The sequence below is a fragment of the Heterocephalus glaber genome, unplaced genomic scaffold, assembly GCF_053883595.1.
Source record: "Heterocephalus glaber isolate CG9 unplaced genomic scaffold, H.glaber_assembly_v1.0 deba00000546, whole genome shotgun sequence".
NCBI lineage: Eukaryota > Metazoa > Chordata > Mammalia > Rodentia > Bathyergidae > Heterocephalus > Heterocephalus glaber.
Genome location: NW_028258147.1, coordinates 7414822 through 7432363, shown reverse-complemented (window position 1 = coordinate 7432363; position 17542 = coordinate 7414822). Strand labels below are relative to the sequence as shown.

At 41.6% G+C, this 17542-nt stretch overlaps 1 protein-coding gene across 1 annotated transcript in view; it reads left to right on the top strand.

Moving 5' to 3' along the window:
* Garin1b (golgi associated RAB2 interactor 1B) overlaps positions 1–17292 on the top strand; it is a 39952-nt gene extending 22660 nt beyond the window's left edge. Inside the window, 5 exon segments of the mRNA XM_021237600.2 lie at positions 787–971; positions 2520–2772; positions 9973–10094; positions 13280–13311; positions 16402–17292. Coding sequence (XP_021093259.2) covers positions 787–971; positions 2520–2772; positions 9973–10094; positions 13280–13311; positions 16402–16739 — 930 coding nt within the window. The 3' untranslated portion in view covers positions 16740–17292.
* Positions 17293–17542: the final 250 nt, after the last annotated feature.

Genomic DNA, 17542 nt, shown 5'->3' with positions numbered 1-17542 from the left:
ATTCCAGGCCTCTGCTTTCTCGTGGGCAGTGTCATCGTGCTGACCCCATTTCCTCTGTGTTAAGGGAATTGGATTGGTTTGGGGATTAAATGAAAATACAACAAAGATAGTGCCTGGTCTCTCAGACACTTGATGCAGTTTTGTCTCCTTGCCTGGGTTCCTCCCTGGCAAGACAGAATCTAGAATAAATGGAACTGTGGCATTGGGAAGGCCCTTCTTGTTCAGTGAGGGTGCAGAAGATAACAGGGTCCCTCAAAGAAGAGCTGAAATTTTTCAAAGAAAAGCCAGGAAACAGTTCAGGAAGAATTCACAAACTCGTCATAGATGCCAGGGAACTCCTGAGGTATAGTTCTCATGGACAATTAGTTTTTGTTCTGTTTTGTTTTGTTTGGTACCAGGGATCGAACTCAGGTCTTTGCGCTTGCGGGGCAGGTGGCGGACAATTGTTAATACTGGATTGTCTGAATACTACTATAGTTTTTAAAAAAATTAATATGGGTTAAAACCCTTGTTCTCAATAAGCAACAAGGACACTTGTTCTCAACAAGTAATATCTCCCTCACTGCCACGGGACAGTGACAATACCTGGGGACAGTTTTGGTTGTCATAGTTTGAGTCAGGGTTGCTATTAGCATCTAGAGAGTAGAAGCCAAGGATGCTGCTAAAAATTCTACAAATGCACAGTACAGCCTCCCTCTCCAGCAAAGAGGCGAGAAGTCCCGAGCTAAAACAGCACTGTTCCTGCCACATGCTCAGGCTATGCCTGGGGTGGGTGCTGCATTGCAGGTCAAGAAGGGTAGAAACTGGATAAATATCTACAAAGTCTCCAAGACCATGGCCCTTGGGGTGACCTCCTCTGTGCCCTGCCTACCCCTTCCCAACATCCTCCTCATGGCCAGTGTCAGATGACATCAGGGACAGAGCCAGACATGGAACAGACCAGCTATAGCTCCAAACATCATCCTGAAAAGGTAAGCACTGCAGGTGAGAATGAGGCACCTTTAAGAGATGGGGTGGGGAGACCCGAAAGTGACTCAACTGGTTTATGACTAAGCTCAGGGTAGGGAGAAAGCAGAAGACACTGGCAGTGACATTAATTTTTGTAGACAGCAATAATCCAAGCCAGGTGGTGCACTGGCAGGGTAAAGGCCACATTGTAGGGAACAGGGAAAGGGGACGTCACTAGAACCTCTGCAGTAAGTCCTAGTCTCCTGCGAGCAATGGCAGCACAAGGCGAATTACAGGAAAGGTAGAAAAATGAGACTTTGAGAAGAAGCTGAGCTTTGGGTCTGATCAGTGCTGCTCTGAGCAGCAAAGAGGAAAGCCCCCAGCTTACCGCACATCTGGAGAAACAAATGTAACAAATGACTTGCAGAGAGTTCAGTACATCCGCCTAAACAAGATGTAACAATCCAAGAACAATGAAGAACTGAGTAGATGAAGATTTTGTTCCTCCCAGGATGTCTTCAACTGGTGTAATCTTGTCCTGGAGAATCACAGCATCACCAGATCATTGAGGTCTCAGTTGTGACCCGAGGCCAAAATGGAATTATGTCTAGGAATTCCATAGCTGGGCTGTAGACAGGAGAACTAGGCTAACCAAATGATTTTTCCCTAAAATTATGTAGCATTGCTCCCGACACCACATGCCTTGAAAGGAGGTGTTCTGTGGACAGGATGAGGGCCTGTCTCCAAGTCCATCTGCCCTCTTGCTGTGGTCTCCCCACTCGATTCCCAGGAACCTCTTGTCCTTTGGCCAAGGGGCAGGGAGGCAGTGAGGTCTGGCAGATGGAGCACCAGCTAGGAGAGGCAGGTTCTTTCTAGTCCTTGGTGTGTAAGTAACGACTCAAATAATTTTTGGATCACAGTCATTTGCTGTATCTCAGTTTCCCTGTTTATAAAATGATGTTTAAGTGTCTTTCAACAATCTGTAGGGTGTCTCATGAATCTCTACTTTAGACATTCCCAAAAGTCCAGGAATATCCTTCATTTCTCCATGCTGCCTCCTGACAGACCTCTCCTCGATGTTCTTGGTGTGCCTACAGCAAGTACAGCCCAGTTCTGTCTGACCAATTAGATCCAAGGCCAGCTCCTTGAACTTCAGCTCCTTTGAGAAGAGTTCTGGAAGCACTAAGGTCAATGAATGGACAAACTGGACATTTGGGCCAGGTCCCTTTGTGCCATCACGAAGGAAAGGGCAAAACCTCATGACCTCAGCCACCTTACTCCTAGGCTGTCTCTCTCAAGGAGAGTCCAGTCCTGGTAGGGAAGGGGGAGCACAGACAAAAATGCAGATTCCAGGGCCACACTCCAGACCTTGTGAGTCTGAGTCTTTGGGGATGTCTTTGGGCACCTGCATTTTAAGCTTCCCAGGGCTATCTGTTCTCCTCACCATTCTAAGAACACTCTCCCTCCTACTCCTAAAAGGCTGGTCCTCAAGGAGGCACCCCTTGTTTTAATGCAGCTAATGTGGCATCAGAAGCAACAGGGCTGTCAATGTGTCTCCCTCTTCCCTTCAGGATTCTCCCGTTGAAGTTTGTGGAGCTCCAGGTCTGTGACCACCTCCAGGGCATCCTGCGGTTGAGGACAGTCACTGAGAAGATGTACTACCTAAAGCTCCACCCAGACCACCCTCAGACTGTCTTCCACTTCTGGATCCAAGTGGTGCAAATTCTGAAGGAGGGCCTATCCATCACCACCAAGGACCCTAGGATTCTTGTCACCCACTGCCTGGTACCCAAGAACAACTGCAGCTCGTCTGAAGACTCTAAGGTAAAGGAGCATCACTGCCAGCCTTGAGCTAAGGCCAAAGCTAAGAGGTAGTCCTGAGACAGCTGGCAAGAAGGAGAACTCAGGGCCAAGGATTTAGCTCAGTGGTTCCTCCGCCTGCCTTGCAGGCACAAGGACCCGAGTTCAATCCCCGGTACCAAAAAAAAAAGAAGGAGAGCTCAGTTTAAGGTCTTTTTCAGACAGCTTTGTTGAAGTATCATTTATCACCTTAAAATTTTTTCTATGTAAGTATACAGTTCAACACTGCCAGTGAATGTATACAGTTGTGCAACCACCAACCATTGCCACAATCCAGTTTTGGACCATCTCTATCACCCTGAAGAATTCCCTTTCCATATTAGCAGTCAGTCATTCCCTATTCCTACTCCTGGCTCTCGACAGCCATTATCTTTCTTAGGCATTTCATATAAATGAAATCTTACACTGGAGCATGGCGGCACATAACTGTAATCCCAACACTTGGGAGGCCCAGGCAAGAGTCACTGCAAGTTCAGGGCCAGCCTGAACTACATAGCAAGACCCTGTCTCCAAAAAAAAAAGGAAAGAAAACTTACAGTAAGTAGTCTTTTGTGTGTAGATTTCAAGAAGTAAAATGCTTTTGAGGTTCATTCATGATTCCATGGGGCCAACTCTGGGGCAAGTCGTGCGCTATCAGTAGTTCATTCCTTGTGATTGCCAAGTAGAATTATGCCACAGTATGGATATATTACATTTTGTTTAACCAGTTGATGGACATTTGAGTTGATCCAGGTGGGCTATAATGAACAAGGCTGCTATGAACATTTGTGTACAGATTGTTATATAGTCTTCCTTTCCTTTGTCCTGGCTAGATTTCAAGGAGTGGTAATATTGGCTTATATGGAAAGTTAACTATTAAAGAAATTAGCCAATTGTTCTTGTAAAATGGCCATTTTATGTTCCCAACACATAAAGGTTTTAGTTTCTCCACATTTTTTCCAACACTGACATTGTCTATCTTTTTTATCATATTTGTTTTAGTAGGGCTGGGGATTTAGCTCAGTGGTTTTGCTGCCTGCTGCGCAAGCACAAGGACCCAAGCTCGATCCCCGGTACCAAAAAAAAAAAAAAAGAAGTATATTTGTTTTAGTGGATGTGTGGTGGTTTTACTTTGGATTTCTGTAATGACTAATGATGTTGAGCATTTCAATGGATTTTTTATTTATTTATATATCATCTTTGATGAAATGTGCATTCAAATCTTTTGCCCATTTTTTTGGTACCAGAGATCAAACTCGGGTCCTTGCTCTTGCGAGGCAGGTGGCAGAATCACTGAGCTAAATCCCTGGCCCTTTTGCCCATTTTTAAACTGAGTTTTGTCTTCTGCTTGAGTTGTAAGAGTTTTTTGAATATTCTGGGTACCTTATCAGTACCTTATCAGATATATAATAAGAAAATTTTTCTCCCAGTTTATGAATTTTCCTTTTCCTTTTTTTTTTTTAATTTTCATTTTCTTAATGATGTCTTTCTTTTTAAAAATTTTTTATTAGTATATATTTACAGTATATAATGTTTACATTCCTTATGTGGAGTTGGTACATGCACATAACACGTCTTAATTCCTTTTTTCATCCTTTTTCCCTCCCCTCCCTCCTCCCTCCACTTTTTTTTTTTTTTTTTTTTGAGCCAGGGTCTCACTATGTAGTTCAGGCTGGCCTTGAACTTATAGCCATTCTCCTGCCTCAGCATCCTGAGTACTGGGATTACAGGTGTGCGCCACCGTGCCTGGCCTTCTCCCTCTATCTCTTGATCCCTTTCCCATTTGAGAAAGATCTGTGTCCCTACTTCCTATTATATATCTTTTATTTTGCTCTTTATTTTAAATTTATAATTATAAATTTATTTATAATTTTGGTTCCTCATATAAGAAAAACCATATGATATTTAAGCTTCTGTGTCTGATTTATTTCACTTAACACTATGGTCTCAAGGTGCATTTATTTTCCCCACAAATAACTTAAGTTTATCTTTCTCTATGGCAGAGTAGTACTGTATTGTATATACACCACATTTTCTTTATCCATTCATCTATTGATGAACATTTAGGACCCTTCCAATATTTAGCTATCACGAGTTGTGCTGCTATAAACATGGTGTGCATGTATCACTGTAATATGTCTTTAACTCAATGATATCTTTTTTTTTTTTCTTTTGGTACCAGGGATCGAACTCGGGTCCTTGCACTTCCACAGCAGGTGGTGAAACCGCTGAGCTAAATCCCTGGCCCAACTCAATGATATCTTTAAAGGACCAAAAGTTTTAAATTCTAACAAAGTGCATTTGTCAATTTTTCTTTTATGGCTCTGGCTTTTGGTACTATATCTAATAACTCTTTGTTCAACCTAGAATCACAAAGATTTTGTTTTCTCCCAGAAGTTTCATGGATTTACTCTTGCATTGCTGTCTATAATTCAAGTTGAATTAGTATTTGTGTATGGTAAAGGTGAAAGACTACATTCATTTATTTGCTGTTTTTCTTTCTTTAGCATGCAATTGTTCCAGCACCATTTATTGAACAAACTATCTCTTCCTATTTGAATTGTCTCAACATCTTTGTTGAAAAATCAATTGACCATACATGTAAGGATTTATTTCTGGATTATCACTTCTGTCCCACTGATCTATTTCCTTATTTGTATGCCTATACCACAGAGTATTTTTTTTACTTTTTGGTACTGGGGATTGAACTCAGGTCGTTGCGCTTGCGCAGCAGGCAGCGAAACCACTGAGCTAAATCCCCAGCCCTACCACAGAGTATTAATTGATGAAGTTTCACAGTAAGTTTTGGGTAATATGAGTCTTCCAATTTTGTTCTTTCTCAGATTGTTTTGGCTATTCTAGATCTTTTGCATTTCCATATAAATTTTAGGATCGGTCTATCAATTTCTTTTTTTATTTTTTAATAGCAAAATATTTATTGGTACATTTTAGCCATACATAATGATAACACTCATCATAGGGAATTTGCACTTGTTCATCTCCCCTCAGTTTGTCAATTTCTGCAAAAGAAAAAAAATACTAGAATTGTGATGAGCACTTGTTGAATTTATACATCAGTTTGGGAAGAGATGCCATCTTGACAATATTGAGTTTCCCAATATATGCATATGGAATATCTGTCAATTTATGAGAATGTGATAAAAAATACAGTGAATGTTTTAATTTTGGGGTTTTTTTGTTTTTGTTTTTGTTTCTCTGAGACAGGGTCCTGCTATATAGTCCAGGTTGCCCTTGAATTCACTTTGAAGCCCGGGCTGAATTCACAGTGATCCTCCTGCCTCAGCCTCCTGAGTGCTGAGATTACAGGCATGTGCTGGGCTAATAATTTATTACAGTAAAAGACACATTACCATTAATCCCCCTCACAATGCTGCTTCTTGCTTTCATTTTTTTTTTTTTTTTGGTACTGAGGATCGAACTCAGGACCTTGTGCTTGTGAGGCAGGCGCAGTGCCACTGAGCTAAATCCCTGGCCCTTGCTTTGAACACACTTATCTCATTGTTCTTGTCACTTCCACTTCAGTTCTGGAAGTCCTCTTCCATATCTTTAGTTGTACTGTTGTGCTGTTTCGAAGACCTGAATCAATTAAAAATATTTACCTTTCATGGTCATTTTGACTTTGGGGAAGATCCAGAATTTGCATGGTGCCAGATCTGGTGAATAAAGTGGATGAGAATGAATTATAATGTTTTTACAAGCCTACCTTTCAATTGGATGGCACTTGGCAGCAGTATTCACCATATTTTTTTATCACACCTTTATTTACTTTAGTGTAAAGACACTAAATGAAAGAGTGCTCTCTTCCAGAACTGCTTCAGAAAATGGCAAGAATAATGGGATATGTGTGTTTGAAGCAAGGGGAAGTATTTTGAGGGGGATTAATGCCAATGTACCTTTTACTGTGATCATTTTTAAAATTTAAACATTCACTGTATTTTTTATCTCCTCTTGTATTTTGATTTTCTTTAATTTTTCTTGGCAATATTTTGTAGTTTTCAGTAAATGAAGTTCTGCATTTTTTCTTAAATGTGTTCCTAAGTACTGTATCTTATTTATTTATTTATTTTTGGTACTGGGGATCAAACTCAGAACTTTGTGCTTACGAGGCAGCTGTGGTGCCACTAAGCTAAATCCCCAGCTCAGAATAGTGTTTTCTTAACTTTTTTGGATCAGTCACTGATAGTATATAGAAATATGATTGATTTTGAGTTTTGGTACCGGGGATCGAACTTGGGAACTTCTGTTTTCGAGGCAGGCAGCGGAACCACTGAGCTAAATCCCCAACCCTTGATTTTGAGTTTTAATCTTGTATAATAGTTACAGTAGTTTTGTGGGTTACTTGGAAATGTATATATATATATATATATATATATATATATATATATATATATATAAAATCATTGTCATCTTGTAGTAAGACAGTTTTACTTCTTTATTTCCAATCTGAATTTATTTGTTTCTTCATTACTTTATTGCATTAGCAACCTCCAGTACAAAGTTAGAGGCAAAAGCAGATATTTTCACTTTGTTTCTGATTTTAGGAAAAATGTACTTATTTAGTCTTTCATCATTTTGTATCATGCTAACTGTGGGATTTTTGCAGATGCCCTTTCTCAAGTTGAGGAACTGCCCTTCATCCTTTCTTTATTGAGAGTTTTCATCACAAAAGATTATTGGGTTTTGTTAAATGCTTTTCTGCATCTGTGAAGATGATCATGTTGTCTGTCCTTTATTCTGATGATATAGTCTATTACATTAATTGATTTTTCTATGTTAAACCAACTTTATGTTCTTATAATAAATTCCATTTGTTTTTGGTCCATATGATCTTTTTCCTATGTTACTGGATTCAGTTTACTAACATTTTGTAGATGATTTTTGCATCTGTGTTGAGTTTTTAATTATTATTATTATTTAATTTTTTTATTGGTACATTTTAGGTATACAATACATTTACATTTATCATTGGGTGCTTGTACCTGTACATGATGTATCTTGGTTCTTATTTTTTTCCCCATTACCTGTACGCCCTTCATCCCCTCCACCCTTCCCTATTTACATAGATTTCATTTCCATTTTTTTTCTTTTCTCATAATTTTTCCTTTCCATTCTTTCCTTTCCCCTTCCCCTTCCACCACTCCTACACCTTTGGACCTTTTCCTATTTCAAATTATCAATTATTCATTTTAATCATTTTCATCCTTATTTACACTTTCAGTTTCTCACACTAGAGAAACTATTCGGTATTTACACACGTGTTCTATTTATTTCATTTGAGCATGGCCTCAATATGCATTCATTTAGCTATAAATGTCTCTAGTTTCTTGTTCTTTATGGCTGAGTAGTACTCCATTTTATAAAAAACCCACATCTTCTTTATCCAGTCTCCAGTTGATGGGTACTTGGCCTGTTTCCAAGCTTTACCTATTACAAACTCTGCTGCTATAAACATGGGTGGACATATATCTCTGTGGTATGATTCTTTTAATTCTTTGGGGAAGATACCCAGCAGGGAAATAGCTGGGTCAAATGGGACCTGTAGTCCTAGTTCTCTGAGGTATCTCCGCACTGATTTCCACAGTGGTTGCACCAGTCTGCACTCCCACCAACAATGGAGAAGGGTTCCTTTCTCCTCACACCCCCACCAGCATTTGTTATTGGTTGATTTCTTGATAGCAGCCATTCTTTCTGGGGTGAGGTGGAATCTCAGTGCTGTTTTCATCTGCATCTCTCGAATGACCAATGATGTTGAACCTTTTTTCATATATTTATTTGCTGCTTTTACTTCTTTGACAAATGTCTGTTCATTTCAGATGCCCATTTTTGAATTGGGTCTTTGAATTTGGAGGGTCTGGTTTTTTTCAGTTCTTTATATATTCTAGATAGTAGACCTTTGTCTGAGGTATAGCTGCTAAAAAATTTTTCCCACATTGTAGGTTGCCTCTTAGCCCTGTTGGTGGTTTCTCGTGCAGTTTGCATCTGTGTTTATGGGAGATCTTGGTCTATAGCTTTCTTGTAATATCTTTGTGAAACTGGCATTGATATCAAGTTAACTCTAGGTTCACTGTGTGAGTCAGGAAGTGTCTCCCTCCACTTCCTGATTTATTTTCTGAATGAGTTTTTAAAGGATTATTATTACTTCTTTAAATTTTTAATAGACTAAACCACTGAAGCCACCTGGACTTTTTGCCTTAGACCTTTGAGCACAAAGAATGTGAGTCTGACTTGAGCCACAACACAAATTCCATGAAGGCAGATTTTTATGTCTTCCTCACTGCTATATCCCCACTGCCTAGTACAAAGTTGACGTTCAGTAAATACTGAATGAATGACTAATTGACGAATGAATGAGTATGGCCAACATACACAGCTGGAGCACCTTGAGTATCACACAGGCAGCAAGAAAGAAATTAACTTTACCCAGGCCGGGGATTTAGCTCGAGGGCGCTGTGCCTGCCTCGCAGGTGCAAGGTCCTGAGTTCAATCCCCGGTACCAAAAAGATACAAACAAACAAAGAAATTAACTTTACCCAGCTATAAAAAGCAGCTCCCTGTAGGATTTTTCTTAGAGAAATTAATTTTAAAAGCATTCATTAAATTCTCTTAATAAGTATATGATGTTCTTACATTTAAGTACAAAAACAAGTATCATAAACTTTATTAAAGTGTACATTAATAGGATATACAATAAACTCTGTTAAGGTATACTAATAGGAATAGGTTATCTAGTAAATTATATTAAAAATATTCAGTGAAGGGCCTGGGATTTAGCTCAGTGGTTCCGCGCCTGCCTCACAAGCACAAGGTCCCAAATTCGATCCCTAGTACCAAAAAAAAAAAAATTCAGTGAAGGTATTACCCTTAGGGCACCAAAGGATTTTTTTTTTTGTACCAGGGATTGAACTCAGGACCTTGCGCTTGTGAGGTAGGCACAGTGCCACTGAGCTAAATCCCCGGCCCACCAAAGGATATTTGTACCAATATGTGGGTATAAACAAACAAATAGGGTCTCAGAGTTGCCTCCATGGCAGGTGGTGAGGCTGCCCAATGGGAGAGTTTGAGGTAAAATTAATTTCTTTCCTGTTGCCTGTGTGATACTTGAGAGTGTGGCTCAAGATATTAAGAAAATGAAGAGATCCACCTGTTTGTTTGTTCTCCGTGCAGTTAGTACAGAAGAAACTCCAAGCCTCCCAGCCCAGCGAGAGCCTCATGCAGCTGATGGCCAAGAGAGAGAGTGAGGCCCTCTCTCAGATCTTTGAGGACTTGCACCAGCAGAAACCCTTCAGGTACATGGCTCAAATCAGGCCAGCCACTGACGCCCCTTCCCACAGCCCAGATGGTCTGGGACAGGAAACCCAGAAACTAAGTCCCTTGGTTAATGAGCACAGGGAAGGGCATGAAATACCACCACATAGTACCCAGTCTTTATCCTTGACTTGGCCCCTTTGCCTTGCGCTCCACTGCACAGCAAGCATGGCAGGCTTGACTCCAGAGGAGGAATTGTATCAAAAATGAAGAAGGGTCAGGAATTTAGCTCAGTGGTTCAGCTACCTGCCTCACAAACGCAAGATCCCAAATTCGATCCCCAGTAACAAAAAAAAAAAAAAAGGAAGAGTAACTCTCCAACAATGAGAATGAGTGAGAAATACAGGTAGAAAAAATTAAATCTAATTTTTAGTCCAGTTCCTAGTCCTATAGAGAAATAATCAAAGCATTGTTTAAAATCCTGACTACCTATTAGATTTACCTATTTACTGCACCTCTGCTTGGACTTTGTGGAGTGTTGGTTTTCTGTGTAGTCTGTTGGAGGCGACATCAGGATACAGGCCTCTTTCTTCCATGCCTGAGGAAATGTGCCTTGATGTGGAACCCTTAGCACTGAATCTTAAGACTGATGTAAGGGGGGCAGGATTTGAGATAATTAGACCAAAGGGCACCATGAACAGAGAGCAAAGGTAAAATGAGATCCACGGTCCTGGTGCATGTCATTTGAAGTATAAAAGAACAGAAATAGATCAGCAAGAGAAAAATGAGATGTCAGAGAGAAGAGATTTTTGTCACAACAGGAATCATTTACACCAGCAAATCTCATGGCAAAACAAGTCATCCTTTTTTTTGTTTTTTTTTTTAGAATCAGGGTCTTGCTATATAGTTCATTCTGGCCTTGGACCCAGGCGGGCCTCAAACTCCTGGCGATCCTCCTGCCTTAGTCTCCCAAGGGCTGGGATTACAGTTGTGCACCTCTATGCATGGCTTCACCTTTCTTACTGTGTGGTGGTAGTAAACTTAAAACAAGTATTTTAAAGAAGCATTCTCTCATAGTGGTGAAGAGCACACGTAGTCCTGGGCCCAAATCACTGCTTGACTACACCCTTGAGCCATTGCTTAACTTTTCTGGGTCTCAGTTTTCACACCTGTAAATCAGAACCCAGATATTGTCAAGATTAAATAAGCTCAAAAAAAAAAAAGATTAAATAAGCTTATATGGATCAAGCCTGCTTCTCAGCAGACTTAGAGATGGACATATGTAAGTCTAAATAAATATTAACTTGTTTCATTAGTTCTTTTAAAACATTTTTATTAGTGCATGTTTGCAGTACATAATGATTACATATAACAGATCATAATTCTCTTTCAGCCCCTTACTCTCCTCTCCCACCCACCTCCCTGCATCCCTTGATCCACTTCCCATTTGAGAAACATCTCTCTCCCTACTTCCTGTTATCTATCTCTTATTTTGCTCTTCATTTACATATTCCTCTCATATAAGAGGAACCATGTGGTATTTAAGCTTGTGTGACTAGTCTTATTAATTGTAACTTAAGTTAGAGGCAGAAAAGTATTAACTCAAGATAAAGTCTTAGCTGCCCAGTGGTAAAGAATATATCACTCTCCATATTATACTGTAATTAGGAAATTTCTGAGCAAGATATCACATTACTAAGCTAGAGAATTGTGGATTCTAATAGACCAACATATTTTGGAGAAACTTTTTGACTGACTCAAGTTATTAAACACTGATTGTTAAGTCACTAAATTGCCCGGGCTGGGCTCAAACTTTTGGTCCTCCTGCCTCAGCCTCCCAAAACACTGAGATTACAGGTATGTGCCACCATGTCCAGCCTAAACTGCTGATTTTTAAATTACTATTTAAAGTACACTTTATGCTCACTGGCCACAACTCAATCCCATGGCCACGCTCAGCTGCAAGGGAGGCTGGGCAATGCCATCTCACTTCTTTATATCCAGGGGCCCAAATAATATTAGCTTCTTGACTCCAGAGGGAGAAGGGAACAAGGGTTACTGGGGGCCTACTGCCAATCACTGGTGCAGACAGCTTCTAGTATTTCCAGAAGCCCCCTGTAGGTACCAAACAAATTTTCCAGGAGGCCAGAGGAGATTAACAACTGAAGGATAAATAAGCAATATCCAAATAAAGAGTGGGGAAGTAGCTGGGCATGGTGGCACATACTCAGGAGGCTGAGGCAGGAGGATTGCCATGAGTTTGAGGCCAGCCTGGGCTACATGATAAGTTCAAGGCCAGCCTGAACTGCATAGCATGACCCTGTCTCAAAAAAACAAAAACAAAAAAAAGAGTGGAGAATTGTTAGGCAGGTCAAGGAAACAAATGGGTTCGCAAATGAAACCTTGCCCAGAAGGAGAAGCTTGGGGAGTTTAGAGAAAGGAGAGGAAGGCCAGTAGGGAAGAACAGGTGGTAGCAAAAGAGAATAAGTAGAAGTGGATAGGCCCTGGGAAGCCCTGCAGAGGAACTTCAACTTACATGTAATGGAAGTTTGAGCAGCATTTTAAACAGTGATGCGATCCAATTTACATTTTGAAAAGGTCATGCTGGCTGCTATGTGCCAGTTGATTTGAAGGGAGGGAGAAAAGCTTGGCAGAGACCAGCTAGGAATCCATGGCTACCTAGTGTGGCCTGGCATGTATACAACAGACCAGAAGGGTACATGAAAAGGAGGGTTCATTTTGGCTTCACTGTTATCTCAGTAATTGCTTTGTACAGACATTTAGCTCCTTCTCTTCTGTTTTCCAGAAGAAAGCCTGAGTGATGGTTTTTCTCCTCATTCTGGCAAGTTCTAGTCTGGTTGCAGTTATTATCAGTCTTTCCCCACTAGCAACAACATGCAACTTAGCAGTAAATAAATTAAATGGCAGAGCCTAGACAGAACAGATGCAGTCACACCCTGCCTCTCCAGAGCAAAATCAGCAGCATGGGCTCTGCTCCCCACCTTCCCATCCCATCTCCCGACTCCCTCTTTTCTTCTGGAAATTTAATATGCGTCACACCCACCCAATATAGCCACATCTGGTTTTTTTCAAGTTTATATCTGTCTCTAAAGCTTCTGCATCAGGAAAAATCTAACTAGAAATAAGGTTTGAAATACAAGTTTAATGTTCTATTCCTTTTCTTTCGACCTTCATTCCCTTGATCCTGAAATGTCTGGAATTCCAGGAGCAGCAAAAAGATGAACAAGGCCTGCTCAGGTAATGGAAGACGTGAGGCACACAGCCTCATCGAGCTGTCTATGTTGCAGCCCTAAGAGTCAGCAACCCAGTGGGACCTTCCTAGTGCCATTAGGATTGCTAGGATCTCTTAGTGATAGCTTGAATGCCTCTGGGCTCTTTGACTACTGGGCACCAAATCCTACCAATCTCTCTCTCTCTCTCTCTCTCTCTCTCTCTCTCTCTCTCTCTATCTCCCCTCCCTCCCTCCCTCTTTTCTTTTTATGTGGTACTGGGATTGAACCCAGGGCCCCATCCAATATATCTATATCTATCTATCTATCTATCTATCTATCTATCTATCTATCTATCTAGAGATATAGAGATATATATATGGTACTATTGAGCTACACTCCTAGCCATTTTTATTTTATTTTGAGACAGGGTCTCACTATATTGCCAAGGCTAGCATCAAATTTACAATCTTCCTGCTTCAGTCTCCTGAGTAGCTATGATTACAGGCATGTGCCACTCCCCCAGCTGTTTTTTATTTTTTTACTTCATTTCCATTCCCACAGATCCAACCCTAGCCCAGTCCTTCTTACCTCAAGCCCGTTCATCCATTCATTTATTCACTCAAAGGCATGCATTGAATGCTTTACTAGTGACACTTACTTGTTGGTGGCTTTGGGGTCAGCATGTAGAAATACACTGTGTCTTTTTAAGGAGTTTATAATTTGGAGAAGTCAGGTGGGTAAATACCAAAATGACAAAACCTCCCCTTCCAGGCAACATTCAAAGCTCTTGCCTGAGGTGCAGAAGGTGCACAAAGAAGGGGATCCCTTAGTCCTCCCAGAACACTAGCCTCAGAGGCTTAGTGTCTGGGTTCAGTCAGAGTACAGTGAGTTTCCAGGAGCTGGACCAGGCAGGGAATTGCAAGAAGTACAGGCCTCTGCCTGGGGGAACATGATGCACGCTGGAAGCAGCATCCCACTGCCCAATTCCAGGTTCTAGTTCAGCCCACATCCACTCAGCTTGGCATGCGTGGCCCCGCATAAATTTCCCCATCTTACCCAACTCAACATCTTCTCTGGCTGTGCCTACACAGTAACCTCAGTTAAACTTCTCCATTCCCCACTCAAACCCTCCATTGTTGACCCCTGAGCCTGTGCTGAAAATCTTGCCTGTCCTAAATCCTCCACCTCACCACACTTTCCTGCCCAACCTTATCTTTCCTTGTTTTAACCTCTCTCACAGTATTCTGTAGTTGTAGACTTAATTCTTCAATGAATGCTAAATTGTATTTATGTCTCTGAATTATCCACAGCAGCAGGTTGTGGACATGGCTGGGGACACGACGGGAGTTCAATAAATATCCGTATCTTGAACCACTAATGAACTAGCTCCCCACATTGGCTCAGGAGGCGGCCAGAACATCATGTCCCGTTTAGAAATTTAGAACACATGATGCATCCTCTGCTAACTTTTAACCAAATCCGAGCTTAGATTACATCTGCAGGTGGTACAAGTGGGTAAAGTTCTGAAGGACACAGATAAAAGAAATGATGAACTCTTCTCCAAACTCTATTATAATTAAAACAATTGCTGCCACCTGACCCTTGGTTTCAGCATGAAGGGGACAATAGGGAGTGGCAGGGATGGGGCAATAAGAAAGTAAAGGTTTCAATGAAGGCTTCAATTAATTGCTGCTGTGGTGGAATCCCTACCTGGTATTGCCATGTACTTCAATTTTTTGAGAAAATTCAAGAATCTGGATTGTCTTATGTGACATGCCCCTGCTGCATGAAAGGAAGGAAGGAAGGAAGGAAGGAAGGAAGGAAGGAAGAAAGAAAGAAAGAAAGAAAGAAAAAAGAAAGAAAGAAAGAAAGAAAAAGAAAGAAAAGAAAGAAGAAAGAAAGGAAAGAAAGATATAGGCCAACACTTAGTGGGTAAACACATTTCTATAGACCAAATTTACTCTGGAGGCTGCCAACTCACACCCTTATCCTAACTGATGAGCAGGGCTGTTGCTGACCCACATTTCCTCCCAGCCTGACTGCTTTTTTATGTTCTGTGACTGATGACACGTGGTGATTCATTTTTCTGTTTTTACACATACATTCATATATACCCAAACATACCCCATGAGGTTAGTGTGAAGGGAAACCAAAATAGAGATAATTTCTTACTTATTTCTAGAACTAGAGAGGACAGCTAGAATTTGAGGGCCATAGGGTGTCTGGCATCATGGGAACCCCCAAGCCCAAGGTTAGGCTGGTTCCGATGTGCCGTCCTGGGGTATCTCCTAGAACCCCCTTTCTCATTGGGCCAGGTAGAGGACAGACAGTTTGGGAGTCCAGTTGCATCACACCTTTCTGGAACTTTCAGATGGGGAGAGGAGAGAGAGAGAGCTACAGCTGGAAAAATCAAAGGCCCAAAGCTTACTACCTGCATGGCTGACCTTTCAATTTCCCATCCTGGTTGCTTTGGCTGTGTTACAGCAGTGTATCCCCAAGTTTAGTTCACAAACAGACCTTAGGGTCTTGTTACAATGCAGATTCTAATTCATTGGTGTGTGTGGCGGGGCGGGGGTGGGGGGTGGCAAGGATTTGAGATGATTGCTTCTAACAAACTCTTGGGTGATAATACCAAGGCTTCAGCTGCACTGGGTAGCCAGGATCAACAGGCTCAAGAACAAGCTTTGGCTTTGATCTTCCACTCAGAAGATCATTACCAGTTCAGCTAGCCTTATCTCTTAGGGAAATTTTCTGTTAACTTGTCCCAACCTGGTCCTCTCCTTGTACTGGGACCATCTTTCTCACATGATAGAGTGGTGAGAATGTGGGCTATGGAGCCAGGCTGTCTGCCTTTGAATTCTGACCCTCCCTCCTTCATAATGTGATTCTCAGTAAGTTATTCGACCTGAGGGACTTCAAATTCCTCATCTGTAAAATGGGGATTATGATAGCACTGCCATCACCAAGTTGTCATGAGGTTAAAAGGAGCAAGAATGAGTGTCAGAGTCTGGAATGGTGCCTGGCACATCAGAAGCGCCCCCTCCTCAACTGTCAACCATGAGTTTCAAGAGCACACGGTGAACCAGAGTGCAAATGCCTTCCTTTTCTTGATTAGAGAAAGATCCTCCCCCGAAAGACGATATCCCTTGTACCCATGACTTCAGCTGGAGGGAGTCACTCACTTACGGAGAGTGGGAAAGAGAAAACCCCTCCGGGCCACAGCCCCTGTCACTGCTCAGCACTCTGGCGGCCTCCACCTGGCCAAGGCTGGCGCCACCCATAGGTACATCAAGGGGACCAATCCGGCTGCCTGAGGACAGCCTGGAGTTCCACCTCAGAGCTGGGTCAGGCCTGGAGGTCCTGAAGGTGATGCCAGAGTGTTCTGGGCTGGGAGTAGGGAAAGCAGTGACCTTATCCGTTTTCCTGCCCTGCTCTCTGATTCACCAGGGCTGAGTGAAACCCTCAGGGTGACACCTCCAGGGCCCCAAGATTTCAGTATGTGGCTCTAAAGTAATAGACACTACTAGAGTGAAGCCATGACAGCTAGAATTCTCACTCCTTGCTGTGTGGGGCACAATGAAGTCCTCTGTGGACTTCCTGTGGACTCTTCCCTCCTTCTCCTTGCTCCTCAGAGCTCTTCTAGGGATTGGGGTGCAGAAAAGCAGAAGGAGCTGGACTGCAGGGCTGGGGTGGGGGCAAACTTCCCTAGGGCCCCAGATGTTCTGTCCTCGTGCTCCAAGGCTCCCCCATCCATTATTCACTCTATAAGCATTTTGTGAAGTACCTCACATTCCTAAAGAAGCTTGGGTGATTTAAGTTTTTTAAAGTAAAATACTACCAGAGAACCCTTAACTCTCCCAAGAGATTGTTATTAATAGTTGACAATTTAAAAAATTAGGATAAGTACAGTAGTCTCCCTCCCCCACCTGCTGTTTTATTTTCTGAGGTTTGTTACCCACAGTCGACTGTAATCTAAAAATAATAAATGAAAAATTCCATTTTTGAGAGAGCCATATCCACTTTTTTGTTTTGTTTTGCAGTACAGGGGATCGAACTCAGGACCTTTTCCTTGCGAGGCAGGCATGGCACCACTGAGGTACGTCCCTGGTCCCATATCCACTTATTATAAATATTGCTTAATTATTTGTTGTCATTAACCTCTTACCATGCCCTATTTATGTATGTATGTATTTATTTATTTATTTTTGTTTGGTTTTTTGAGACAGGGTCTCACTATAAGTAGTTCAGTCTGGCCT